The following is a 27,790-nucleotide window of genomic DNA, read 5'->3' as shown; positions in this document are numbered from 1 at the left end:
CCACTCCCTCCCAGATGGCGACCCTCAGGTCTTGGTAGACAAAATGTGTCCTAAGCACACGCAGGTTCCAAGCCCGCCCCCCGCCTCAGATTCGCTGTGTGGCCCGCAGCCAGTATCTTGGCCTCTCTGGGCCTCACTTTGCTCATCTCAGTGAACCGGACACAGACACAGGCGCGCTTCGAGCTCACGCTTTATTTGCCTTCCAAGGCCCCGGACCCGCCTGAGCGCCTGCTCAGAAGATCTTCACCGAGTCCAGCTGCACGTCCCCGCCCACCTCCACCAGGCGCACGCGCGCCAGCGGCAGGCGGTGGCGGAAGTGATGGTACTGGGCGTCCCCGACCACGGCCTGCAGGGGAGGGTCGCTGGTGAGGATTCCGGAGGCCCGTGCTGGGTGTCCCTGGGGAAATCACTCACCCCCTCTGGGCCTCAGTTTCCCCACTGGGAAAATGGGGCTGTTGTTCTTTCTAACTCTTGTCTTCAGGGTCAAACCAGCTTACTGTGTGGCACAGCATAAAACGGCTTTTTTAGTGCTGGTAATGGATATTCTTAATTCCGAGACCATTACCGTCTATGAAAGCGCAGAGGAGGGAGGTGAACTCGCGTAAGGCCTGGGTGGTGGGGGATTTGCCGCCCCCCCCACTCCTATCCTTGCTAGGACGAGTTCCTGAGCGCGGCCTCCAACCCATCCCTCCCCCTGCCTCCGAGCCCGGACCTCAGGCACAAGGAACTGGGAGTAGGGTGGGGGATGGCGAGTCTGGGCCACGGCTTCCCGCTAGCGCGCCTACCCCTTGGGTACCCGGCTGGGGCTCGCCTCGAGTTGCTTAGGCGAGAGAGAGGGGTTCTGGGGACGCGCCGGTCCCGCCTTGGCCACGCCTCCTGCACCCCTCCGCCCTCCTGGCCTTTTCTGTATCCCGATGCTGCGCGGAACACTCTGCTCCAGGGACCTAGGTCTCGGCGTCCATGCTCTTGTCGCAGAGACGCACCTTGAAGCCGTCGTCGGACGCGATGATGAGCACCTCGAAGGGCTGCCCGCGCTGGAAGGGAACGCCCGGCCCGCGCTCCTCGCGGCCCCAGGAGCCTTGCTCCAGGCTGTTGAAGACCACCTCGGAGGTGTCCAGCCGGGGGTTGAAATGCAGAACCGCGTCGGAGCCCTGCTCCTCCCCGCACAGCAGGTTTATGTAGAACCTGGAAATGGGGGATGGTGGCAGTCAGGGCTCAGAAACCACCCAGAGCAAAGTCAAGAGCTAATGGGCTGGGACTCCTCATTCCCAGAGCACCCCCAAATTGACAGGGACCTGAAGACAGGCACACACCACAGAAGGGGAGGTGGCAGAGTAATGGCCAGGGAGCCCAAATCTGAAGGCAGCCGAAATGTCATGAGGCCCTTGGGGGGAACCCACCCATACTAAGGTCACTATGCGCAGGGCGCCCTCCTTTCCAGAGAGCCTGGGAGCTGCCCAGGAAGTTTGGGTGTTGGCCTGGGTGTTCCTGCTGCCCAGGGAACCCTCCGGTTCTACAGGACAAAGAACAATATCGGGAACCCCAGTATTTCCAGGGTACCCCAGAACCCAGAAGGCCCAAAGTTCCTTAGGAAGCAAAGGACAGCTTGGCAAGGACTCCCAGGGTCCAGGGTATCTCCAGGACTCGGAGTATTTCTAGAGTTCCCCGGGACCCAGACATGGAAGTCACAGGACTATATCTAGGAACCCTGAGATTGCCCAGGACCCCCAAATTCTTAGGGAAACTTAGGGACTCCAGCCACAAAGACATGGGACAAATAAGTAAATACATCAGATTTGAGGTCAGAAATAGCCTTGGACTCCTAGCCTGGTGGGTACAGATGGCCCAGGGCCCCTATTTCTGGACTGCAAGAATTGGGGGTCAGCTGAGCCTGGGACCTGCACCCTTTACTCCTAGGGCCTGGGGCCTCACCTGCTGGCATTGGGAGGAACCACGCCACGAATTCTCAGCACTGTGCCAGGGCGGATGCCCTCGGGCAGCGAGGTCTTGTGGGGGACGTTCTGCAAGAATGGGGTTCGAGGGCCACTGAGCCGGTGAGACGGAGGGAGGCAGAAGGTGGGTCACCCCTCAGGGGAGCTGACCATGACGGAGACTGGCAGGAATCAGTGGGAGAGAAAAGGGGGGCAGAGAGGCAGGAAAGAGACCAGAAATAGACAGGGAAAGAGATGGGGAGAGCAACAGAGAAAAACAGGAACATGCTCAAAGAGGGACCCAGAGGGAGCCAGGAAGAGGGAGAGGGGACAGTCAGGATCGGGGGCCATCTAGAGGCCACAACCCGGGACCACCCACAGTGCACCCACTGCCCACTTGCTCCCTTGAAAGGGGAGCCCCCAGTCCCCCTCCTCCATGGCCCCACCCTGGGCCCCTGGAGCACTCACGGACATGGCTGGGACAGAGTCAGGCAGCCATGGTGATGGGGACTGCTGGGGACCTTAAGTACAAGTAGGGTGGGGCTGGTCCTGATGACTCACCCCACCCCTTCCCACCCACCACCCACACCTGGCACAGACCCTGGCCCTGGGGCAAGGCTGGGGAGGTGGGAGCTGCACCTCTTCCTGGGAGCCCTGCTCCCCTCCACCACCCAGGGCCCGTGTTCACTGCCCCCTCCTAGGAGCTGATAATAAGAGGGACTGTTTAATAATAATAAACTCATAGCAGAGAAGTCTCCTTGTCCCACTGCCCCTCCAGACCTGTCTTCCCGCTGCCTGGCACACGGAGAGCCTCTATCTCATTTTATGTATTTATTTGTTCTTTGCAGACCTGTCTGAAAGAAGTAATTTCTCATTTTATTCACAGACATAGTCGGTCCTGGGAGGCCAGTCTGAGTGGGAACTCCAGACCCTTCTCTCCAGCTGAGAACCTCCTGCCTGGACCAGGGGTGTCCGAGCTGAAATCGCAGCTTCCACCTCTGTAAGGGAACAGCAGCCACAACAACAGCGATAGTGACAGACGGGGTGGCTTCACAGGGGCGGGGGCAGGGGTGCTGCCTGATCTGCTCAGCACTGCACCCCTGGGTCCTGGAGTGTACCCGGCTCGTGGGAAGTCCTCAGTGAGGAGGGGTGAAAGGAGGGGATGGACTGGGACTATACCTGTCATTTCCTAGGTCCCTGGGCTGCCCAGGATATGCAGGAGATCACGGATTGGGACCCCATAATTCCAGGAGGGAGGAACACGGGTCACTTCCATTGTGCAGAGAAGGCTGAGGCTGGGATGGGAAGGGATTTGCCAAAGGCACCCTCTGCCCTGACCTCTGGCTCTCCTGACCTCTGGGTGTGCCTCTCCTCTGGGTTCTGTCTCTGGGGCTGGCTGCCTCGCTCTGTCCGTGTCTTTCTCTAACTCTGTCTACCTCATATTCCTGTCCCACTTTTCTTTTTCAAGTCTCTCTTGTTCCTCTTTCCAGCATCGCTACCATCATCCCACCAAGTTTGCAGGATGAGCTGCTGGTCCACCCACGACCCCATCACCACCTAGATCAAAAGCAGAGCAAGATAAAGACCATCCTGCCAGTACCGAAACAGCCCCGTTGGGCCCGACTCTGGAAGAGAATTCCAGGTTGGGGAACTGGCTTGGGGGAGGGGTGGGTAGGGCTGAAAGATGTTTCTGGAAGGCAGGGATGGTGTGGGAGCTGAGCAGAATCTGCTCTTAGCAGCCCAGCAGCCCTCCTGGACTTTTTCCACCCTCCACTCCAGCTCCTGCCCCACCCAGCAGGCTGGCAGTGGGAAGTTTGGGTGGAGATGTCAGAGTCGGAACCATCCTCCACCCTCTGCCTCCCAGGCCCTGGGCCTCTCTCCTCCTCCCCACACACTCGAAGGCACCAAGCTCGGGAACTCGGGAACATGCGCTCAGAGAGGAAGGCTGGCAGCTGCATTTTGGTGGGGGGCTGCAAGCACCCCCATTCTGCAGAGGACAAAACTGAGGCTTAGACAGGGGCCACCTCTCACCCAAGGAAGCAGCCAGGCCCTGGGCTCCAGAGGGTTCTCTGTGCCAAGGACACGTCATGGACACGGACAGAGAGGACACAGGGTGTCAGGTGATCACAGCACCAGCCCAGCTCAGTGAGTTCCTGAGAGTGCTCCCTTGAATGGTGGACTCCATCATTCTAACATTATTCACCATTATAAAGAACACACTCTTGGGCCAGGCACGGTGGCCATGTCTCACGCCTGTAATCCCAGCACTTTGGGAGGCTGAGGTGGACAGATCACGAGGTCAGGAGATCGAGACCATCCTGGCCAACATGGTGAAACCCTGTCTCTTCTGAAAATACAAAAAATTAGCTGGGGGTGGTGGCACACACCCGTAATCCCAGCCACTCAGGAGGCTGAGGCAGGAGAATTGCTTGAACCCAGGAGGTGGAGGTTGCAGTGAGCGGAGATCGCACCACTGCACTCCAGCCTGGGTGACAAAGAGAGAGACTCCATCTAAAAAAAAATCAATCATCATCATCATCATAAAAATAATAAAGAAGATACTCTTGCCTGGGCAACATAGCAAGACCTCGTCACTACTAAAAATAAAACAGCTCAATGTGGGGAAACACTGCCTGTAATCGCTACTTGGGAGGCTGAGGCAGGAGAATCACGAGCCCAGGAGGTCAGAGGCTACAGTGATCTATGATCGCACCAGGGCACTCCTGCCTGGGCAACAGAGTGAGACCTTGTCCACAAAACGAAAAGAAAAGACACTCCTTATATTACTTGATGCATCATTCTGTACCTTGCTATTGTTTCCATGAATATCTTTCTATTTATTTCTTCACTGCAGCTGGGTATGACTTCACACCCAGCCAGCCTGCAAGTCCCAACTTGCCTTAAGTGATTGGCCAAACTATTGCAGTCGATCTGTTATCAGTCTAAAGGGCTTTCCCATCACTGAGATGTGCATCCTTGATGGGTTCTTATTCATTAGTTAGTGTTGGTTATCTTTCTCATCAGTTTTAATATTTTTTTCTTCTTTTTTTTTTTTGACAGAGTCTCTGTTCTGCAGGCTGGAGTGCAGTGGCGTGGTCTGCAACGTCCACCTCCCGGGTTCAATCGATTCCCCTGCCTCGGCCTCCTGAGTAGCTGGGATTACAGGCACACGCTACCACACTTAGCTAATTTTTGTATTTTTAGTACAGATGGGGTTTCACCATATTGGTCAGGCTGGTCTTGAACTCCTGATTTCGTGATCCTCCCACCTCGGCCTCCCAAAGTGCTGCAATTACAAGCATGAGCCACCGTGCCCAGCCTGAAATGTTTTCATGAGGCTTTTTTCTTTTTTTTTGAGGTGGAGTCTTGCTTTGTTACCCAGGCTGGAGCGCAGTGGTGCCATCTCAGCTCACTGCAACCTCTGCCTTCCAGGTTCAAGTGATTCTCCTGCTTCAGCCTCCCCAGTAGCTGGGAGTACAGGTGCCTGCCACCACGCCTGGCTAATATTTATATTTTTAGTAGAGACGTGGTTTCACCATGTTGGCCAGGCTGGCCTTGAACTCCTGATTTCAGGTGATCCAGCTGCCTCAGCCTCCCAAAGTGCTGGGATTACAGGTGTGAGCCACTGTGCTCAGCTGCTTTTTTTCAATTTTATTTTATTTTATTTGTTTTCGAGACGGAGTTTCGCTCTTGTTACCCAGGCTGGAGTGCAATGGCGCGATCTCGGCTTACCACAACCGCCGCCTCCTGGGTTCAAGCAATTCTCCTGCCTCAGCCTCCTGAGTAGCTGGGACTACAGGCGCGTGCCACTAATGCCCAGCTAATTTTTGTATTTTTAGTAGAGACGGGGTTTCACCATGTTGACCAGGATGGTCTCGATCTCTTGACCTTGTGATCCACCCGCGTCGGCCTCCCAAAGTGCTGGGATTATAGGCATGAGCCACCACGCCCGGCCTTTTTTTCAATTTTAAATAGTTAATATAGACTGGGTGTGATGGCGCACACCTGTAGTCCCAGCTACTTGAGAGGCTGAGGCAGGAAAATCACTTGAACCTGGGAGGCAGAGATTGCAGTGAACTGAGTTCGTGCCATTGCACTCCAGCCTGGGCAACAAGAACAAGACTCAGTCTCAAAAAATGTCTAATAATAATAGTAGTAATAATAATAATATATGTATTTCTCAATAGTATTTTTATCAAGGTATCCTTCCCATAAAATAAAAGATGCGGATATTAAAGGTACAGTTCACTGATTTTGAGAAATGTGGAGACCTATCTAACCACCTCCTCAATTAAGTTTCCTGGAGTCCAGCAAATAGTGGCCTCTCCTCTTGTTCCAGGAAGCCACTGGCCATTGTCACTCCTGACCTTTTTGAGATGGGGTCTCACTCGGTCACCCAGGGTGGAGTGTAGTGGTAGAATCTCTACCCACTGCAGCCTCAGCCTTCCAAGCTCCTGGGCTCAAGCAATTCTCTCATTTCAGCCTCCCAAGTAGCGGGGGCTACAGACACATGCCACCACACCTGACTAATTGTTTATGTGGTTTTTGTAGAGAGAGGGTTTTACCATGTTGCCCAGGCTGGTCTTGAATTCCCAGAGTCAAGCGATCTGTCTGCCTCAGCCTCCCAAAGTGCTGGGATTACAGGTGTGAGCCACTGTCCCTGGCTACTCCTGAGCATTGAATAGCCACCAAAGTTCATTTGTCTCAAAATAAAGAAGGGGGAGTAGACTGATTTTTCTGACTTTATGCCTCTTTTAGGAAATAATTCAGATGAAAAGTAGTTACTTGCACACCAGGTGGCTGCAGAGATTTGAAATTCAGGCTCCATGAACGTCATTTTGTTGGTGATATTTTGGTTATTTTTTGTACACAGTGAAGGTAATTCAGGGGCTGCTTTTTGTAAATCAACATTCTGATGATGAAAATGACACTTAGAAATCTCACTTTGTGCCGGGCGCGATGGCTCACGCCTGTAATCCCAGCACTTTGGGATGCCAAGGCGGGTGGATAGCAAGGTCAAGAGATCGAGACCATCCTGGTCAACATGGTGAAACCCCGTCTCTACTAAAAATACAAAAATTAGCTGGGCACAGTGGCGCGTGCCTGTAATTCCAGCTACTCAGGAGGCTGAGGCAGGAGAATTGCCTGAACCCAGGAGGCAGAGGCTGCGGTGAGCCAAGATTGCACCATTGCACTCCAGCCTGGGTAACAAGAGTGAAACTCCGTCTCAAAAAAAAAGAAATCTCACTTTGTTCTTGGCCAGGCGTGGTGGCTCACGCCTGTAATCTCAGTACTTTGGGAGGCCAAGGCGAGTGGATCACCTGAGATCAGGAATTTGAGACCACCAGCCTGGCCAACATGGTGAAACCCTGTCTCTACTAAAAATACGAAAAAAAAAGGAAGAGAGAGAGAAAATGGCTGGGCATGGTGGTACATGCCTGTGATCCCAGCTACTTGGGAGACTGAGGCGGGAGGATCACTTGAACCCAGCAGGCGGAGGGTGTTGTGAGCCGAGGTCGCACCGCTGTACTCTAACCTAGGTGACAGAGCAAGACTCCATCTCAAAAACAAACCAACAAACAATCCAGAAATCTCACTTTCACTTTGTTCTTAAGCTTTTATGCCCACTGGAAATCTTACAACTCTAGTTTTATAAATATAATAAATATTAATAGAACAATCCAATGGCTGCTAAGAAGCCTATTCTCTAGTGTTCAGTTCCATTTATAAATCTAGTTAATTAAACTCTCTCTCTTAAATATTGAAAACTGAATGCATAATTTTACAGGTTATTCATTTTCAAGTGTTTCAATTGCTCTATAAACTCTTCCAAGTAATTCCTGTAAATTTCCAAGTGATTCTTGTGAATTTCAGTGCTTACACGGTAAAACACATACTTGGCCTTTTCTTCTTCCTTTCCTTCCTTTGCTGAACAATTAGGCCCTAAAGCCATTATATGGGGCTGAGCAAGGTCATGGTGGCCCTGAATCGGCTGACTGGGGTGGGACATCCTTGGGGGAGGTGTTTGGGGGTCAGGACTGAGCAGGTGAGGAGGACTGAGCAGAGGCTGCCCTGAAGTGCCCAGTGGGGTGAGAAGGGCCAGCAGGACACGTGGGAGGGAACCTGAGCTCCCAGCAGGGGAGGAGGTCGCTTGTGTGGGGTAGGTGCGCACTGAGGGGCATTGGAACCGGCCTTTCAGGGAGGTGCCGTGTGAGGGTCAGGGATGAGGACTGGAACTGCTTTCTTTCTCAGGGAGGGAGTTACAGATACAGAAAGGGAGAGGCAGGCATCAGCCCCGTGGAGCTGGATTGAAAGTGGAGGCATTAGCATGAGCTAATGGTTTGAGGAGTGGGTTACTTGGTGGGGCAGGTTTGGACTCTTTTTATTATTTATTTATTTACTTACTTATTGAGGTGGAGTCTCACTCTGTCACTAGATTGGAGTACAGTGGCACAATCTCGGCTCACTGGAACCTCCAATTCCTGGGTTCAAGCCATTCTCCTGCCTCAGCCTCAGCCTCAGCCTCCTGAGTAGCTAACAGGCACCCACCACCATGCCCAGCTAATTTTTTATTTTTAGTAGAGATGGGATTTCACCATGTTGGTCAGGTTGGTCTTGAACTTCTGACCTCATCATCTACCTCAGCCTCCCAAAGTGCTGGGATTACAGGTTTGAGCCACCACGCCCAGCCTTTTCTTTCCTTTTTGAGACAGGGTCTCACTGTCAGGATGGAGTGCAGTGGTTCGATCTTGGCTTACTGCAGGCTGCACTTCCCAGGCTCAAGCAATCCTCCCATATCAGCCTCCTGAGTAGCGGAGACCACAGGCCTGCACCAACATGCTTGGCTAATTTTTTTATTTTTCAGAGACAGGGTCTAACTATGTTACCCAGGCTGGTCATTAACTCCTGGGTTCAAGCAATCCTCCTGCCTTAGCCTCTCAAAGTGTTGGGATTACTCCCCGCCCCACCTCTTTTTAAAAAAATATGATAAAATATATACAGGCTGGGCACAGTGGCTCATGCCTGTAATCCCAGCACTTTGGGAGGCTGAGGCGGGTGAATCACACTGCACTCCAGCCTGGGTGACAGAGCGAGACTTTGTCTCAAAAAAAAAAAAATTAATTTTATGGTGAAACCGAGCAGATACCCAAGTGATTCATCTCAACGTCACCAGTAAGGAAACAAGGGGAAATCAAGTGCCCCTGATGGGATGTGCACAGCGCCACTTCTGGGGCTCTTCTTCTGCCAGAAATGGTGAACTTGCAGATAAGACTAATCTACAGATGAGGAGACATCACGCTGACCCATAACCCCCAACAGCGTCGGGCTCCTGAGGGACAAAGGATGCCAGAGCACCTATTCCAGACGAGGGAATGGAAGCAAAGAGACACGATGACCGCACTCTGTGATTTCCGGGGCGGGTGCTCTGCTGCGAGGGATGTGATTGGAGCGCCTGGCACAGCTCGAATGGGGTCTGAAGAGCTGATGATGGCAGCGGGGACTCAGTGCTGACTTTCTGATAGTGCTGGGTGCTGACCGTAGTCCTACTTAATAGAGAATTCCCATTAGAGTATTCAGAGCTCGTGGGGCTTCACATCGGCAACTTACTCAAATGGTGCTGTATTTCCAACTACTGTGTTTGCAATTTTTCAGAATTTTGTTTTATTTATTTATTTATTTATTTATTTTTGAGGCGGAGTTTCGCTCTTGTTACCCAGGCTGGAGTGCAATGGCGCGATCTCGGCTCACCGAAACCTCCGCCTCCTGGGTTCAGGCAATTCTCCCGCCTCTGCCTCCTGAGTAGCTGGGATTACAGGCACGCGCCACCATGCCCAGCTAATTTTTTGTATTTTTGGTAGAGACGGGGTTTCACCATATTGACCATGATGGTCTCGATCTCTTAACATTGTGATCCACCTGCCTCGGCCTCCCAAAGTGCTGGGATTACAGGCGTGAGCCACCGCGCCTGGCCTTACTTATTGTTTTATGGTGCTTACTTTTTTTTTTTTTTTGAGACAGAGTTTTGCTCTTGTTGCCCAGGCTGGAGTGCAATGGCGCCATCTCGGCTCACTACAACTTCCGCCTTCCAGATTCAAGCCATTCTTCTGCCTCAGCCTCCTGAGTAGCTGGGATTACAGGCACCTGCCATCATGCCCAGATAATTTTTGTGCTTTCAGTAGAGACGGGGTTTCACCATGTTGGCCAGGCTGGTTTCGAACTCCTGACTTCATGATCCACCCGCCTCGGCCTCCCAAAGTGTCGGGATTACAGGCATGAGCCACCGCGCCCGGCTGACAAAAACCTTTTGAAAGGTCAGAAGGTTTTGCAGAACTGCAGGGGAGAAAAGCTGAAGGCAGCTGTTCTATAACCTTGAGGCAGAGGGCAAGGAGTAGGTACAAGAGAGTGTAGGGGAATTTATCTCAAACAGCCTTGCTTACTTATATGGACCAGGACTGACCTTTGATCATCTGAGCTGGAGGTTCCCTGAAAGGGGAACAGTAAATGTGAATTACCTACAGGTTGTGTTTGCTCCAGGTTTTCGGCATTCTGCCTGCACTGAATAAAAGCACGCAGCTCCAGCTTCTCGGGGCTGCTCTCTGGCTGCGAGAGCCAGGCAGTCACCCTGCTGTTCTTACACTGCATACCTGTGTCTGAGGACTCATTTCATCTGTGGGCCAGGGTCTGCAAGACAGACGTAGCACTGGAGTGCAGTGGCTCCATCATGGCTCACTGCAGCCTTGAGCTCTGGGGCTCAAGCGGTCTTCCCACCTCAGCCTCCTGAGCAGCTGGGATTACAGGTGTGTATGAACAAAAGTTTTTTACATTTTTTGTAGAGATGGGGACTCACTGTGTTGCCCAGGCTGGTCTTAAACTCTTGGGCTCAAATGATCCTCCCACCTTGGCCTCCCAAAGTGCTAAGATTGCAGGCATGAGCCACCCTCACCCAGCCAGCATACATAAAAAGGGATGAATGGCTGAGCAATATTCGATTGTATGAATATGCCACAGTTTGTTATACATTCAGCAGCTGATGGAGAAGGGGGGTCAATAGGATCTCCCCAAATTCGCCATGTTGGCATGAGGATTACTTGGAGCTACACTTGAGAGAGAGTAGATCCAAGAAAAGCGTTCTCATCTCCCCTTTCCTTCCTGAAACCGGAGATCAAGCCTGGGCATGGTGGCTCAGGTCTGTAATCCCAGCACTTTGGGAAGCCAAGGCAGGCAGATCACCTGAGGTCAGGAGTTCAAGACCAGCCTGGCCAACGTGGCGAAACCCTGTCTCTACTAAAACTACAAAAATTTAGCTGGGCACGGTGGTGGACACCTATAATCCCAGCTACTCCGGGGGCTGAGGCAGGAGACTCACTTGAACGCAGGAGGCAGAAGTTGCAGTGAGCCAAGATCATGCCTACATTCCAGGCTGGATAACAGAGCAAGACCCTGTTGCAAAAAAAAAAGAGAGAGATAAAAACACACGTGTGCCAGGTGTGGTGGCTCATGCCTGTAATCTCAGCACTTTGGGAAGCCAAGGCAGGCGAATCACTAGGTCAAGAGATCAAAACCATCCTGGCCAACATGGTGAAACCCTGTCTCTACTAAAATACAAAAAATTAGCCGGGCATGGTGGTGGGCGCCTATAGTCCCAGCTACTCAGGAGGCTGAGGCAGGGGAATAGCTTGAACCTGGGAGGTTAAGGTTGCAGTGAGCTGAGATTACACCACTGCACTTCAGCCTGGCGACAGAGCAAGACTCCATCTCAAAAACAAAAACAAAAACCAAACACCCATGTGGAGGATGCCCTCCTGGTACCAGGAAAAAAGAAACATTCTTCAAAGGGGATGGGCAGCCATGAGAGTGATGTACCCGCAGACCTTGTTCAAATAATGCTTGTCTTCCTTGAGCCTGCCCACATCATTCAGTCACTTTCCCACTCATCTCGTTGTTCAACCTCACATGAAAGCATTCAGGTTTTGCTGCTTTTTTGGGTGTTCGTTTTCTTATGAAGGCTCCCAGGTCATGAAAAACTTACATTCAACATATGCTTTTCTCCTGTTCATGTATGTTATGCCTTTTTTTTTTTTTTTTTTTTTAGACGGAGTTTTGCTCGTTACCCAGGCTGGAGTGCAATGGCACGATCTCAGCTTACCGCAACCTCCGCCTTCTGGGTTCAAGCAATTCTCCTACCTCAGCCTCCTGAGTAGCTGGGATTACAGGCACCTGCCACCATGCCCAGCTAATTTTTGTATTTTTAGTAGAGACAGGGTTTCACCTTGTTGACCAGGATGGTCTCGATCTCTTGACCTCGTGATCCATCTGCCTCAGGCTCCCAGAGTGCTGGGATTATAGGCATGAGCCACTGCGCCCAGCCTGCCTTTTTTTTTTCTTTTTTAATGGAGTTTCGCTCTTGTTGCCCAGGCTGGAATGCAATGGCCTGATCTCTGCTCATTGCAACGTCTGCCTCCCGGGTTCAAGCAATTCTCCTACCTCAGCCTCCTGAGTAGCTGGGATTACAGGCACATGTCACCATACCTGGCTAATTTTTGTATTTTTAGTAGAGTCAAGGTTTCACCATGTTGACCAGGCCAGTCTTGAACTCCCTACCTCAGGTGATCCACCTGCCTTGGCCTCCCAAAGTGCTGGGATTACATATGTGAGCCACCGCACCTGGCGTTCTTATGCCAGCTATATACTCAGGCCCACTCAAGACCCTCAGAGGGGAGAGGTAAAGTCTTCTTCCCCTGTAATGGACATTTGAGTTGTTCCCACTGTTAGGCTGTTATGAATAATGAAGGCTTCTATGAACAGTTTGTTTAAATATTTAGCATCAACATGTTTTTATTCCCCTTGGGCATATACGTAGGAGTAGAATGGCTGGGTCCCAACTGTAACTTATGTCACACTTTCCTCCCTTATTCAACAGTCAATAGAGCTTGGTAAATTTCCTCTGGCTGTCCTGTCCTTCTCTTTGAATTTGGAAGATCCTCCACTCTTTTTGCTTTATATGACATTGACTCTTACTCCCAACTATGGCCGGCGCAGTGGCTCATGCCTAGAATCCCAGCACTTCGGGAGGCTGAGGTGGGCGGATCACCTGAGGTCAGGCATTCAAGACCAGCTTGGCCAACATGGTGAAACCCTGTCTCTACTAAAAATACAAAGAGTTAGCCTGGTGTAGTGATGCATGCCTGTAATCTCAGATACTCGGGAGGCTGAAGCAGGAGAATCACTTGAACCCGGGAGGTGGAGGTTGCAGTGAGCCGAGATTGTGCCACTGCACTCCAGCCTGAGTGACAGAGTGAGATCTTGTGTCGAAAAAAGGGAAGTAATGGGACCCTCATTCAATTAAGATTCATAGTCTGTGGCAAGACAGAACCCCCTAGAGGGGGAGCGGTGGCTATGAAAGGCTAAGGCAGGATCATTTGAGACCAGGAGTTCAAGACCAGCCTGGGCAACATAGCAAGAACCCATCTCTAGAAGAAATAAAAAGCTGGACATGGCCAGGTGTGGTGGCTCATGCCTGTAATGCCAGCCTTTTGGAGGTGAGGCGGGTGGGTCACCTGAGGTCAGAAGTTTAAGATCATCCTGGCCAACACGGCAAAATCCCATCTCTACTAAAAACAAAAATTGGCCAGGTATGGTGGTGTGCGCCTGTAGTCTCAGCTACTCGAGAGGCTGAAGTGGGAGAATCGCTTGCCGGGAGGCAGAGGTTGCAGTGAACTGAGATCCTACACTCCAGCCAGCCTGGGTATGGGAGAGAGACCTTGTTGCAAAAAAAAAAAAACCAAAAAAAAAACCCTACTTAGGAAAGATGGATTAATCCCTTCCGTTCTGTCCACAGGCTCTCGTTTTCTGCTTAGGACTTCTCCAAAAGTGGAAGAAGCAAGAACTTGTCATTCTGAAATGTCTTTATTATTTTTCTAAGGCTGCAGCCTCGGCCACCCCCAATCTGCCTTCTCAGGCGCAGCAGGTGACAGCATGGGTAGACACTTTGTTACCATACCGAGAGTCGCCAGCTTTCCACCCTGCAACACGTGAGTCTTTTTATCGGCTTCTCCTCTGGCTCCTCCAGCCACACCCATTTTAAGTTCCGCTGCTGTATCTCCACACTTCTCCAGTCGTCAGGCTTGGGGTTCCCGGTTGCTGGCAACAGAAGCCTCCTCAGCTAGTTGACAGAGATTACTGGGGGATATTGATAGTTTACAGGAGTTTCAGAGGACCAGGAAATGAGCCTCCATGTTGCAAAGCTTGAGAGTTGATGCAGGGAGCAATCCCTGGCCACAGCTTCCTAGGCTGTTTAGAAAAAAACAAGTATCTCCATCACCAAACTAGCCAGAGGGCCCATCTCCCTCCCTCACTTTCACCATTTTTTTTTTTTTTTTTTAAGACTCAGTTTTGGCCGGGTGTGGTGGCTCACTCCTGTAATCCAAGCACTTTGGAGGCCAAGGCGGGCGGATCACCTGAGGTTGGGAGTTCAAGACCAGCCTGACCAACATGGTGAAACCCTGTCTTAAAAAAAAAAAAGACAGAGTTTTGCTTTTGTTGCCCAGGCTGGAGTGCAGTGGTGCAATCTCAGCTCACCACAACCTCCCCCTCCCAGGTTCAAGCGATTCTCCTGCCTCAGCCTCTCAAGTAGCTGGGATTACAATGCGCCACCACGCCCAGCTAATTTTGTGTTTTTAGTAGAGATGGGGTTTCTCCATGTCAATCAGGCTGGTCTTGAACTCCTGACCTCAGGTGATCCGTCTGCCTCCACCTCCCAAAGTGCTGGGATTACAGGCGTGAGCCACTGTACCTGGCACGTTCACTTGCTAAGTTTTGCACAGGGTGGAGTGCAGTGACTCGCACCTGTAATCCCAGCACTTTGGAAAGCTGAACTGGGAAGACTGCTTGAGGCCAGGAGTTTGAGACCAGCCTGGGCAGCACAGCAAGGCCCCCGTCTCTACAAACAAATAAATAAAAGTAAAAAAAAAATGAGCCAGTTGTCGGCCAGGCATGGTGGCTCACACCTGTAATCCTAGCAATGTGGGCGGCTGAGGCAGGAGGATCACTTGAACCCGGGCTGTTGAAGCTGCAGTGAGGCAATATCACACCACTGCACTCCAGGCTGGGTGACAGAGCAAGACCACAGAGCAAGGCCATATTCCTTCCTTCCCTCCCTCCCTCCTTCCTTCTTTCCCTCCCTCCCTCCCTCCCTCCTTCCTTCCTTTCTTCCTTCCTTCCTTCTCTCCTCTTTCTTTTAGACAGGGTCTCACTTTGTCCCCCAGGCTAGACTGCAGTGGCACAATCTCAGTTCACTGCAACCTCCACCTTCCGTGTTCAAGTGATTCTTGTGCCTCAGCCTCCCTCGTAGCTGGGATTACAGGTGCGTGTCACCATGCCAGGCTAATTTTCTGTATTTTAGTAGAGACAGGGTCTTGCCATGTGGCCTAGGCTGGTCTCAAACTCCTGAGCTCAAGCAATCTGCCCGCCTTGGCCTCCCAAAGTGGTAGGATTTCAGGCGTGAGCCATGGTGCCCGGCCATGGACTACATCTTAAAAAAAAAAAAAAAAAAAAAAGTTTTTCAAGGGTGCAAACTTGGCTTGGGGAAACCCAGTCCTATGTGGATCTGGCTGCAAAAAACTCTGGGAAATGTAGTTTTTCACTTCCAAATGCAAGAAAGTAGGCCAGACCGGGTGTGGAGGTTCACACCTGTAATCCCAACACTTTCGGAAGCCTAGGCAGGAGGATCCTTGAATTCTAGAGTTTGAGACCAGCCTGGGCCACATAGTGAGACATCATCTCTACTAAAATAAAAAAAAAATTAACAGATGTGGTGGCACAGGCCTGTAGTCCCAGCCATTTTAGGGGCAGAGGCAGGAGGATCACATCAGCCTAGGAGGTTGAGGCTGCAGTGCATGCTGATCATGCCTGGGCGACGGAGCAAGGCCCTGCCTCAAAAAAAAAAAAAAAAAGGCCAGCCAGGGAGTGAGTTAGAAGCTGAGTAAACCAATCTTCAGTGGTGGTTACCAAATTACTCGGGAAGATATGTGGCTCACGCCTGTAATCCCAGCGCTTTGGGAGGCCGAGGCGGGTGGATCACGAGGTCAAGAGATTGAGACCATCCTGGTCAACATGGTGAAACCCCGTCTCTACTAAAAATGCAAAAATTAGGTGGTGCGCGCCTGTAATCCCAGCTACTCAGGAGGCTGAGGCAGGAGAATTGCCTGAATCCAGGAGGCGGAGGTTGCGGTGAGCCAAGATGGCGCCATTGTACTCCAGCCTGGGTAACAAGAGTGAAACTCCGTCTCAAAAAAAAAAAAAAATTAGTTACATAGTAGGTAAATGTCTTTAACTGTGGGAACAGTTAGCATTCACTAAAAAGATTTTTAAGGGTATCATTTTCGTCACTGGAATGTTAGTATATAAAACCAAAGCAGTCCCTGAAGTGTATTCACTGTGTATAAAAAATAAGCAAAACCACGGGAGTCAGTGGCTCATGCCTGTAATCCCAGCACTTTGGAAGGCTGAGGTGGGTGGATCACTTGAGGTCAGGAGTTCGAGACCAACCTGACCAACACGGTGAAACCCCATCTCTACTAAAAATACAAAAATTAGCCAGGAGTGGTGGCACATGCTTATAATCCCAGGTACTAGTAGGTGAGGCAGGAGAATTGCTTGAACCTGGGAGGTGGAGGTTGCAGTGAGCTGAGCTCAAGGCACTGCACTCCAACCTTTGCAACAGAGCAAGACTCTGTTTCCAAAAAAAAAAAAAAAAAAAAAACCAGGCCACGTTCGGTGGCTCACGCCTGTAATCCCAGCACTTTGGGAGGCCGAGGTGGGCAGATCACAAAGTCAGGAGATCGAGACCATCCTGGCCAACATGGTGAAACCCCGTCTCTACTAAAAATACAAAAATTAGCTTGATGTGACGGCGTGTGCCTGTGGTCCCAGCTACTCCGGAGGCTGAGGCAGGAGAATTGCTTGAACCCGGGAGGGGGAGGTTGCGGTGAGCCGAGATTGCTCCACTGCATTCCAGCCTGGTGCCTGGCGACAGATTGAGACTCTGTCTCAAAACAACAAAAATAAAAACAAAGCAAAAACCCAACAATAACCCAAAATATCACCAGTAAAATGACATTGACAGAACTGGGGGTTTTAAATCCCTACACTTAGTGTGCAATTAGTAACTTTTCACCTAAATTATATCCTGAAAGAGGCCTAAAGTCAGAAAAATCAATCTGTCCCCACCTCCTTTCTCATTTTCACAGCAAATGAACCTTTTTCTTTCTCTCTTTTTTTTTGAGACAGAGTCTTGCTCTGTCTCCCAGGCTGGAGTGCACAGGCATGATCTTAGCTCCGTGCAACCTCCACCTCCCAGGTTCAAGTGATTCTCTTGCCTCAGCCTCTCGAGGAGGAGCTGAGACTATAGGCACGCACTGCCACGCCTGGCTAATTTTTGCATTTTTAAGTAGAGATGGGGTTTCATCACATTAGCCTGGCTGGTTTTGTACTCCTAACATGAGGTTGATCTGCCTGCCTCAGCCTCCCAAAGGGCTGGGATTACAGGAGTGAGCCACCGAGCCCAGCCTGAACCCCCCCACTTTTTTTTTTGAGACAGGATCTCACTCTCTTGCCCAGGCTGGAGTGCAGTGGTGTGCTCTCGACTCACTGCAGCCTCGACCTCCAGGGCTCAGGTGATGCTCCTGCCTTAGCCTCCCGAGTAGCTAGGACTACAGCCACACACCACAATGCATCAGTGGAAGCTCTGTGGCTACTAACTGCTCAGGAATGACAGTGGCTTCCTATGGCAGAAGGAGCAGTGACCGTTTCACCAGGAAACTTGACTGGGGAGGTGGTTACACTGGTGACTGACTACATGTGTCAAAACTCATTGAATTATTCCGTTAAAATCTGAACCTTTGGCTGGGTACAGGGACTCACACCTATGATCCTAGCAGTTTGGGAGGCCGACGCAAGTGGATCACTTGAGCCCAGGAGTTTGAGACCAGCCTGGGCAACATAGTAAGAACCCCTCTCTAGGAAAAAAACAAAAAAAAGAGCTGGGTGCGATGGTATCCACCTGTAGTCCAAGCTACTCCAGAGGCGGGAGGGTCAGCGAGCCCAGGAGCGCAAGGCTGCGGTGAGTCATGACGACACACAGGGCAAAACCCTGTCTCAAAAAGCAAAAAAAAAAAAAACCAGGCCAGGCACAGTGACTCATGCCTGTGATCCCAGTGCTTTGGGAGGCCAAGGCAGGTGGATCACAAGGTCAAGAGATCGAGGCCAACATGGAGAAATCCCGTCTCTACTAGAAATACAAAAATTAGCTGGGAGTGGTGACATGCGCCTGTAATCCCAGCTACTCAGGAGGAGGAGGCAGGAGAAGAGTTTGAATGTGGGGGCAGAGGTTGCAGTGAGTCAAGATCACACCGCTGCACCCCAGCCTGGTGACAGAGCAAGACTCCATCTCAAAAAAAAAAATTATTGCACAACTAATGAGAAAGATACCACAATTAAATAAGAACCCACCAAGGTATGGTGGCTCATGCCTGTAATCCCAGCACTTTGGGAGGCCAAGGTGGGTGGATCACTTGAGGTCAGGAGACGGAGACCAGCCTGTCCAACATGGAGTAATCCCATCTCTACTAAAAATACAAAAGTTAGCTGGGCCTGGTGGTGTGCACCTGTAATCCTAGTTACTTGGGAGGCTGAGGCAGGAGAATCACTTGAACCCAGGAGGCAGAGGTTGCAGTGAGCCAAGATCGCACCACTGCACTCCAGCCTGGGCAACAGAGCGAGACTCTGTCTAAAAAAAAAACCATCTAGGATGCAGATCTGTTACCAGTTACCAGAAAGCAGTCAGGACTTCAAGCTGATAACAGAGTGAACACAAACCCTTGGCCACTCAGCAAAGGCACGTTGGGACTTGCAGGTAGACTGCATGTGAAGTTACATCCAGCCACAGTGAAGCAATCGCTAAAAAGTTGGCACACAGCATGGCATGAGGCATCAGTAATGTGAGGAGTGTCTTCTTTTTTTTTTTTTTGATGGAGTTTTGCTCTTGTTGCCCAGGCTGGAGTACAATGTCTCCATCTTGGCTCACTGCAAACTCTGCCTCCCGAGTTCAAGCAGTTCTCCTGCCTCAGTCTCCATAGTAGCTGGGATTACAGGAGCCCACCACCACACCTGGCTAACTTCGTATTTTTGGTAGAGACAGGGTTTCTCCACGTTGGCCAGGCTGGTCTTGAACTCCCAACCTCAGGTGATTGGCCCACCTCGGCCTCCCATAGTGCTGGGATTATAGGCGTGAGCCACCACGCCCGGCCAAGGAGTGTCTTCTTTAGAATGGTGAATAATGTTAGAAAGATGGAGTCCACCATTCAAGGGGACATTCTTGGGAACTAACTGAGCTGGTGGTGTGATCACCTGACACCCTGTGTCCTCTCTGTCTGTGCCCATGATGTGTCCTTGGCACAGAGACCCCTCTGGAGCTCAGGGCCTGGCCACTTCCTTGGCTGAAAGGCTGTCCCTATCTAAGCCTCAGTTTTCTCCCCTGCAGAATGGGGATGCTTACAGTCCTCACCAAAATGCAACTGCCAGCCTCCCTCTCTGAGTTCATGTTCCCAGGAATTGGCCCCCAACTTGTTGCCTTGAGCACGTGGGGAGGGGGTGGGGGCCTGGGACACAGAGGGTGGAGGATGGTTCTGGGTCTGGTGTCTCCACCCAAACTTTTCACTGCCAACCTGCCTCTGCCCAGGCCTCTCAGCAGCCTGCTGGGTGGGGCAGGAGTCGGGTGGCGGGTAGAAGAGGTCCAGGAGGGCTGCTGTGCTGCTAAGACTGGTTCTTTTTTCTTTTTTTGAGATGGAATCTCACTCTGGCCCCCAGGCTGGAGTCCAGTGGCATGATCTCGGCTCACTGTAACCTCAGCCTCCCAGGTTCAAGCAATTCTCTGCCTCAGCCTCCGGAGTAGCTGGGATCACTGGCGTACACCAACACGCCCAGCTAATTTTTTGTATTTTTAGTAGAGACAGGGTTCCACCATATTGGCCAGGCTGGTTTGAACTCCTGACAGTGTGATCCACCCACCTTGGCCTCCCAAAGTGCTGGGATTACAGGCATGAACCACCACGCCCAGCATCTTTTATTTTTTTGAGACGGAGTCTCTGTCACTCAGGCTTGAGTGCATTGATGTGATCTTGGCTCACTGCAACCTTCGCTGCCGCAGCTCGAGCAATTCTCCTGCATCAGCCTCCCAGGTAGCTGGGATTACAGGTGCCCACCACCAAGACCGGCTAATTTTCTAAATTTTTTTAGTAGAGAAGTAGTTTCACCATGTTGGCCAGGCTGGTCTCGAACTCCTGACCTCAAGTGATCTGCCCACCTTGGCCTCCAAAAGTGTTGGAATTACAGGCATCACCCACCACGCCCAGCCGAGTAGTTTCTGTTCAGCTCCCACACCATCCCTGCCTGCCAGAAACATCTTTCAGTCCTGCCCGCCCCTCCCCCAATCTACTTTCCCAACCCTGGATTCTCTTCCAGAGTCTTGGGCCCAAGGGGGCTATATCAGGGCTGGCAGAGGGTCCTCACTTTGCTGTGTTTTGGGTCTGGGTGGTGATGGGGGGCTGGGCCACCCACCACCATAAAACCCGCCTCATCCTGACCAGTAAGCTTGGTGGGATGATGGTAACAGTACCAGAAGGAGGAACAAGAGAGACTTGAAGGAGAGAAGTGAGAGGAACACACCGTAGACAGAGTTAGAGACAGAGATGGACAAGGCGAGGCAGCCAGCCCCAGAGACAGAACCCACAGGAGAGGCGCAGTCAGAGGTCAGGAGAGCCAGAGGTCAGGGCAGAGGGTCCTGCATGGCTTGTGGAAAATTGCTTCCCATCCCAGACCCAGCCTCCTCCTCTGTACAATGGGGGTGACCCATATTCCTCCCTATTGGAATTATGGGGGTGCATGGCCGGGTGCGGTGGCTCACGCCTGAAATTCCAGCACTTTGGGAGGCCGAAGTGGGTAGATCCCTTGAGGTCAGGAGTTAGGGACCAGCCTAACCTACATGGAGAAACCCCATCTCTACTAAGATTACAAAATTAGCCAGGCGTGGTGGCGTGTGCCTGTAATCTCAGCTACTCAGGAGGCTGAGACAGGAGAATCACTTGAACCCGGGAGGTTGAGGTTGCAGTGAGCCGAGATCATGCCATTGCACTCCAGCCTGGGCAAAAGAGCAAGACTCCTTCACAAAATTAAAAAAAATTATGGGGGTGCAATCGGTGATCTCCTGCATATCCTGGGCAGCCCAGAGGCCTAGGTAATGACAGGGGTAGTCCTAGTGGCTCCCATTCTTTCACCCCTCCTCACTGAGGACTTCCCACGTGCTGTGCAGACTTCAGGACCTGGGGTGCAGTGCTGAGTGGACCAGGCAGCGCCCCCAGCCCCGACTCTGTGAAGCCACCCTGTCTGTCACCATCGCTGCTATTGTGGCTGCTGTTCTCTTACAGATGTGGAAGCTGAGATTTCAGCGCGGACACCCCCGGTCCAGGTGCAGGAGGTTCTCAGCTGGAGGGAAGGGTCTGGAGTTCCCACCCGGCTTGGCTTCTCAGGACCCATTATGTCTGAGTATAAAATGAGATAGAGGCTCTCTGTGTGCCAGGCAGCGGGAAGACAGGGCTGGAGGGGCGGTAGCACAAGGAGCCTTCTCTGCTGTGAGTTTATTTTTTTTAAAGGGTCCGGCTTCTTATCAGCTCCTAGGAGTGGGCAGTGAACACCGGCCCTGGGTGGTGGAGGGGAGCAGGGCTCCCAGGAAGAGGCGCCACTCCCGCCTCCCCAGCCTTGCCCCAGGGCCAGGGTCTGTGCCAGGTGTGGGTGGTGGGTGGGAAGGGGTGGGGTGAGTCATCAGGACCAGCCCCGCCCTAATTGTACTTAAGGTCCCCAGCAGTCCCCACCACCACAGCTGCCTGACCCTGTCCCAGCCATGTCCGTGAGTGCTCCAGGGGCCCAGGGCAGGGCCATGGAGGGAGGGGACTGGAGTCTCCCCTTTCAAAAGAGCAAGTGGGCAGTGGGTGCACCGTGGGTGGTCCCGGGCTGTGGCCTCTGGGTGGCCCCCGATCCTGACTGTCCCCTCTCCCTCTTCGTGGCTTCCTCTGGGTCCCTCTTTGAGCATGTTCCTGTTTTTCTTTGTTGCTCTCCCCATCTCTTTCCCTGTCTATTTCTGGTCTCTTTCCTGCCTCTCTGCCCCCCTTTTCTCTCCCACTGATTCCTGCCAGTCTCCGTCGTGGTCAGCTCCTCTGAGGGGTGACCCACCTTCTGCCTCTCTCCGGCTCACCGGCTCACAGTGGCCCCCGTACCCCACTCTTGCAGAACGTCCCCCACAAGACCTCACTGCCCGAGGGCATCCGCCCTGGCACGGTGCTGAGAATTCGTGGCATGGTTCCTCCCAATGCCAGCAGGTGAGACCCCAGGCCCTAGGAGTAAAGGGTGCAGGTCCCAGGCTCAGCTGACCCCCAATTCTTGCAGTCCAGAAATAGGGGCCCTGGGCCATCTGTACCCACCAGGCTAGGAGTCCCATGTCATATCTGACCTCAAATTTGATGTATTCGATTATTTGCCCCATGAATTTGTGGCTGGGGTCCCTAAGATTCCTTAAGAATTTGGGGGTCCTGGGCAATCTCAGGGTTCCTAGATATAGTCCTGTGACTTCCATGTCTGAGTCTTGGGGAACTCTGGAAATATTCCAAGTCCTGAGACACCCTGGATCCTGGGAGTCCTTGCCAAGTCGTTCTGGCTGAGGAACTTTGGGCCTTCTAGATTCTGGGGTACCCTGGAAATACTGAGGTTCCTGGTATTATTTGTCATGTAGCACCTGAGGGTTCCCTGGGCCAACACCAAGACCTCCTGGGCAGTTTCCAGGCTCTTTGGAAATGAGGGCGCCCTGCCCTAAGCGTAGTGACTTTGGTCTGAGTGGGTTCCTGCCAAGGGCCTCATGACATTTTGGCTGCCCTGGGAATCTGAGCTCCCTGGCCATTAGTTGGCCACTTCTTCTGTGGTGCGTCCCTGTCTTCAGGTCCTTGTCAATTTGGGGGTGCTCTGGGAATGGGGAGTCCCAGCCCATTAGCCCTTCACTTTGGTCTGGTGGGTGGTTGTTCACTCTTTTTGTGTGTGTAAGATGGGGTCTTGGTATGTTGCCCAGGCTGGTCTTTAACTTCTGGGCTAAAGTGATCCTCCCTTCTCCACCTCCCAGAGTGCTGGGATTACAGGGTGAGCCACTGCACCCAGCCACCAGTTCATTTACTTATTCATTTGAAGTAATTGTAGACATCAGTAGCCCTCACCCATCAGCGTTTCTTGGTCACGGTGGTTTCTGAGCCCTAACGGCCACCATCCCCCACTTCCAGGTTCCATGTAAACCTGCTGTGCGGGGAGGAGCAGGGCTCCGACGCGGTGCTGCATTTCAACCCTCGGCTGGACACCTCCGAGGTGGTCTTCAACAGCCTGGAGCAAGGCTCCTGGGGCCGCGAGGAGCGCGGGCCGGGCGTTCCCTTCCAGCGCGGGCAGCCCTTCGAGGTGCTCATCATCGCGTCCGACGACGGCTTCAAGGTGCGTCTCTGCGACAGGGGCATGGACGCCGAGACCTAGGTCCCTGGAGCAGAGCGTTCCACGCAGCACCGGGATAGAGAAAAGGCCAGGAGGGCGGAGGGGTGCAGGAGGCGTGGCCAAGGCGGGACCGGCGCGTCCCCAGAACCCCTCTCTCTCGCCTAAGCAACTCCCACCCGGGTCCCAGGGGCGGCGAGACAGCCGGGTCAGGACGAGGCGAGCCCCAGCCGGGTATCCAAGGGGTAGGCGCCCTAGCGCGAAGCCGTGGCCCAGACTCGCCATCCTCCACCTTATTCCTAGTTCCTTGTGCCTGAGGTCCGGGCTCGGAGGCAGGGGGAGGGATGGGTTGGAGGCCGCGCTCAGGAACTCGTCCTAGCAAGGATAGGAGTGGGGGGGGCGGCAAATCCCCCACCACCCAGGCCTTACGCGAGTTCACCTCCCTCCTCTGCGCTTTCATAGACGGTAATGGTCTCGGAATTAAGAATATCCATTACCAGCACTAAAAAAGCCGTTTTATGCTGTGCCACACAGTAAACTGGTTTGACCCTGAAGACAAGAGTTAGAAAGAACAACAGCCCCATTTTCCCAGTGGGGAAACTGAGGCCCAGAGGGGGTGAGTGATTTCCCCAGGGACACCCAGCACGGGCCTCCGGAATCCTCACCAGCGACCCTCCCCTGCAGGCCGTGGTCGGGGACGCCCAGTACCATCACTTCCGCCACCGCCTGCCGCTGGCGCGCGTGCGCCTGGTGGAGGTGGGCGGGGACGTGCAGCTGGACTCGGTGAAGATCTTCTGAGCAGGCGCTCAGGCGGGTCCGGGGCCTTGGAAGGCAAATAAAGCGTGAGCTCGAAGCGCGCCTGTGTCTGTGTCCGGTTCACTGAGATGAGCAAAGTGAGGCCCAGAGAGGCCAAGATACTGGCTGCGGGCCACACAGCGAATCTGAGGCAGGGGGCGGGCTTGGAACCTGCGTGTGCTTAGGACACATTTTGTCTACCAAGACCTGAGGGTCGCCATCTGGGAGGGAGTGGGCCTGGGGCGTGTCCTGATACAGCATTTGTGTAAAGCCAGCCAGGCGGGAATGCGGTGGGCGGATCTGTTGGCGTTAGGGCGCGGAGGTGCCCACTTCAAGTCTCGGTGCCCCCACCGCAGATCTAAGGGGCGCCAACATGGGTCCATCCGCAAAGGGGGCCAATGAATCCCACCTTTCTGGTCACCTGTGGACCCCAACTGTACGCGCGGAAAGCGTGTTATCCCCGGGTCCCTTCTCCCCCTGCCCCTCATCTCTTCCACCCTCTTCTCTCCTGGCCTCCCGCCCCCAGAGTCGTCCCGGGTGGGGCTGAGCAGCCCCATGGGCGTCTCCAGGCTCTGGCTGTTCCCGGAGTCCCGACAGGTACCCGCCTGCGCAGCCTCGGGGCAGACGCGATGGCAGCGGCCCGGGCTGTGCGGCGCAGCGGGAGGACTCGAAGGGCGGCTCGGGGTTTCCGTGGGGCAGCGAGCCCCATTCCCACGTGCCCTCCGCCCTCCCCGACGGCCCGGACCCGGGTCCAGCCCTGGTCACTGTGACGGGAGGAGAAGCGGGCTCCAAGTGCAGCTCCGGCCTCAGTGTCACTTTCCGGGTTCAGGGTGTCGGTGGGGTTCCCCGTAATGGCGGGGTTGGGGTGGGAGGGGCTGGGAGCCCTGTGCGCCCCGAGCCGAGCCCGCACTCTCGCCCTGCAACGGCCGCAGGTCTCAGCTGGAGACCGAGGAGCCAGGCCGGGGCTGCGAGCGGAAGCTGCACGTGGGTGCTCGTGGCCCGTCGCTCCCGAACCTTCGTCCTGAGCCACGCCTTGGTGGGGCGCTCCGGGCGTGGGCCCCGATCCTCCGACCCCCTGGCGGCCGCCGCCCACATTACAGCCTGGACCGAGGCGGACGCAGGAAGCTCAGGTGGTTCCCGGCCTGGCCTGAATCTGATCCTGGAGTGGGGTGGGGACGCCAGGTTCGCCGCGGGGCCCAGGCGTGTGCAGGACCCGGGGTTTTCGGCCCCTGCGACCCTCGGGCTGGGTGGCCTCTTCCTGCGCCTGGCCCTGGAGCCGGTGGGTGGCGGTCAAGAGGTAGCCCCGCTCATGTGAGGAGGCCTTGGAGAGGCCGGGTTCTCCTAGTCCTCCGGGCTCCTGCTTGAATGAGTTCACTTTTTTTTTTTTTTTAAGTATAAAGGCAGGATTTCACCATGTTGGTCAGGCTGGTCTTGAACTCCCGACCTCAGGCGATTCGCCCGTCTTGGCCTCCAAAGTGCTTGGATTACAGGCATGAGCCACCACGCCCGGCCTGAGTTCACTTTTATTTCGTTTGGCTGTCGAGTGGTTTCAAAATACTAAATTTTTTTTTTTTTTGGTAAAGATAACATTCGGTGGCATGTACCTGTAGTCCAGCTACTCGGGAGGCTGAGGTGGGAGGATCGCTTGAGCCCAGGAGTTGTGGACTATAGTGCGCTATGCCAATCGAGTGTCTATACTAATTCAGCATCAATAAGGTGACCTCTGGGGAGCGGGGGATCACCAGTTTGCCTAAGGAGGGGTGAACCGGCTCAGGTCAGAAATGGAGTAGGTCAGTAGTAGGGTCACACCTGTGAATAGCCACTGCACTCCAGCCTGGGCAACATAGTGAGACCCCGTCTCTTAAAAAAAAAAAAAAGATAATATATGCATGTGGTACACATTTCAAAACATAGAGTGAAATGAACATATTGGCACAATAATATGTGGTCGGGCCTTCGGATTAGATGGGAGCAATTCAGCCAAGTTCATGTCCCGATTTTCACGTATCTGACAGTGGAAGTGTGGGAACCTATCCTAGTTTGTGGAAAACATAGGTATTTGGAGGTGCAGGGCACAGTGTGTTGGTGGCTGATTCACCAAAACTGGAGATTGAGCTCGGCGGGATGCCTCAGGCCTGTAATCACAGCACTTTGGAAGGCTAACGCAGGAGCAGCCTTGAGGCCAGGTGTTGGAGATCTGCCTTGATAGTATAGCAATAGCCTGATCTCTGCAAAAAAATGTAAATACATAATAATGGAGATTTGTACTGTATAATTTTTGCATGTTTGCCATTCATAAAGGCACATATAGGCCGGATGCGGTGGCTCACGCCTGTAATCCCAGCACACTTTGGGAGGCCGAGGCAGGTGGATCACAGGGTCGAGATGGAGACCATCCTGGCCAACATGGCGAAACCCCCTCTCTACTAAAAATGCAAAAATTAGTCAGGCATGGTGACACATGCCTGTAGTCCCAGCTACTCGGGAGGCTGAGGCAGGAGAATCACTTGAACCTGGGAAGCGAAGGTTGCAGTGAGCCAAGATTGTATCACTGCACTCCAGCCTGGTGACAGAGCAAGACTCTATCTCAAAATAAGTAAGTGCACACATATATACATATACATCTATCCTCTTTACTGGGAGAATACCGCTGTTTCTCTGGTCTTCACTGAATGTGTATCTTTAGGAAACCCCCTGTGGACCTCTGCACACAGGCATGTGTGGCTTTTTCCCCTCCATGCATGAATGGTAGCGCCCTCCACCCACTGTACCCTGTTTTCATGGTGAGTCCCAGCAACATTCCCTGAGTTCCTACTGTGTGTAGCCCCTGTGCGAACCATTCCTTGAATCGCCAGAACAACCTTCTGAAGGAGATCCGCTGTGCTTAGTTTCCCAGTGCGGAATGCGATGCCCAGGAAGGCTGGGTGACGTGGTTCAAGGTCACACACCAAGTAGATGCAGGACCCGAGTGAATGCGGTTCCTCTCCTTGGGGTCTTAGCCTCTGGAAATTACATTTTGTTTGCGTCTATTTATTTATTACTATAATATATAATTATAGGATATAATCTACAGTAATATATAAATATATAAAATAATTTACATAAACATATATAAATAAATAAATATCTTTTTTCTTTTTTTTGAGATGGTGTCCGCTCTGTCACCCAGGCTGGAATGCAGTGGCACCATCTTGTCTCACCGCAACCTCCACCTCCCGGTTCAAGCGATTCTCCTGTCTCAGCTTCCAGAGTGCTTGGTATTACAGGCATGCATCACCATGCCCGGCTCATTTTTGCATTTGTGTGTGTGTGTGTTTATATATATATATTATATGTATATTTTTTGAGATGGAGTCTTGCTCTGTCACCCAGGCTGGAGTGCAGTGGTGTGATCTCGGCTCACTGCAGCCTCTGCTTCCCAGGTTTAGTGATTCTCCTGCCTCAGCCTCCCGAGTAGCTGGGACTACAGGCACGCAGTACCATGCCAGGCAAAT

General features: G+C 52.7%; 2 protein-coding genes across 3 annotated transcripts; one reads left to right on the top strand and one right to left on the bottom strand.

Moving 5' to 3' along the window:
- Positions 1 to 177: 177 nt before the first annotated feature.
- Positions 178 to 2,430, bottom strand: LOC118150150 (galectin-7-like). The gene is made up of 4 exons (XM_078359310.1): positions 2,400 to 2,430; positions 1,933 to 2,021; positions 984 to 1,185; positions 178 to 346 (listed from the first exon to the last, which is right to left on the bottom strand). The coding sequence occupies exons 1-4, from the start codon at positions 2,403 to 2,405 to the stop codon at positions 233 to 235; spliced, it is 411 nt and encodes a 136-aa protein (XP_078215436.1). The 5' UTR covers positions 2,406 to 2,430; the 3' UTR covers positions 178 to 232.
- On the top strand, positions 282 to 24,354 carry LGALS7 (galectin 7). Of its 2 annotated transcripts, XM_078359309.1 has the most exons (11): positions 282 to 365; positions 976 to 1,172; positions 1,918 to 2,076; positions 2,818 to 2,931; positions 3,422 to 3,573; positions 13,855 to 13,963; positions 21,413 to 21,453; positions 21,839 to 21,891; positions 22,272 to 22,360; positions 23,306 to 23,507; positions 24,186 to 24,354. In XM_078359309.1, exons 8-11 carry the CDS (start codon positions 21,886 to 21,888, stop codon positions 24,297 to 24,299), a joined length of 411 nt encoding a protein of 136 aa, XP_078215435.1. In that variant the 5' UTR covers positions 282 to 365; positions 976 to 1,172; positions 1,918 to 2,076; positions 2,818 to 2,931; positions 3,422 to 3,573; positions 13,855 to 13,963; positions 21,413 to 21,453; positions 21,839 to 21,885; the 3' UTR covers positions 24,300 to 24,354. The 2 variants fall into 2 exon arrangements, with proteins under 2 accessions (XP_078215435.1, XP_078215434.1); XM_078359308.1 differs by having other exon boundaries at positions 21,413 to 21,891.
- Positions 24,355 to 27,790: the final 3,436 nt, after the last annotated feature.

Source organism: Callithrix jacchus, chromosome 22, assembly GCF_049354715.1.
Source record: "Callithrix jacchus isolate 240 chromosome 22, calJac240_pri, whole genome shotgun sequence".
Lineage (NCBI taxonomy): Eukaryota > Metazoa > Chordata > Mammalia > Primates > Cebidae > Callithrix > Callithrix jacchus.
This window is presented reverse-complemented; position numbering and strand designations above follow the sequence as displayed.

Bases quoted from the DNA above. Each gene is read 5' to 3' on its own strand.
- LOC118150150 (XM_078359310.1), bottom strand. The intron at 1,186-1,932 runs GTGAGGCCCCAG...CCCCATTTCCAG, and splicing joins GTTCCTCCCAATGCCAGCAG to GTTCTACATAAACCTGCTGT. The intron at 347-983 runs GTGCGTCTCTGC...CCTCCCCTGCAG, and splicing joins CGTCCGACGACGGCTTCAAG to GCCGTGGTCGGGGACGCCCA.
- LGALS7 (XM_078359309.1), top strand. The intron at 22,361-23,305 runs GTGAGACCCCAG...CCCCACTTCCAG, and splicing joins GTTCCTCCCAATGCCAGCAG to GTTCCATGTAAACCTGCTGT. The intron at 23,508-24,185 runs GTGCGTCTCTGC...CCTCCCCTGCAG, and splicing joins CGTCCGACGACGGCTTCAAG to GCCGTGGTCGGGGACGCCCA.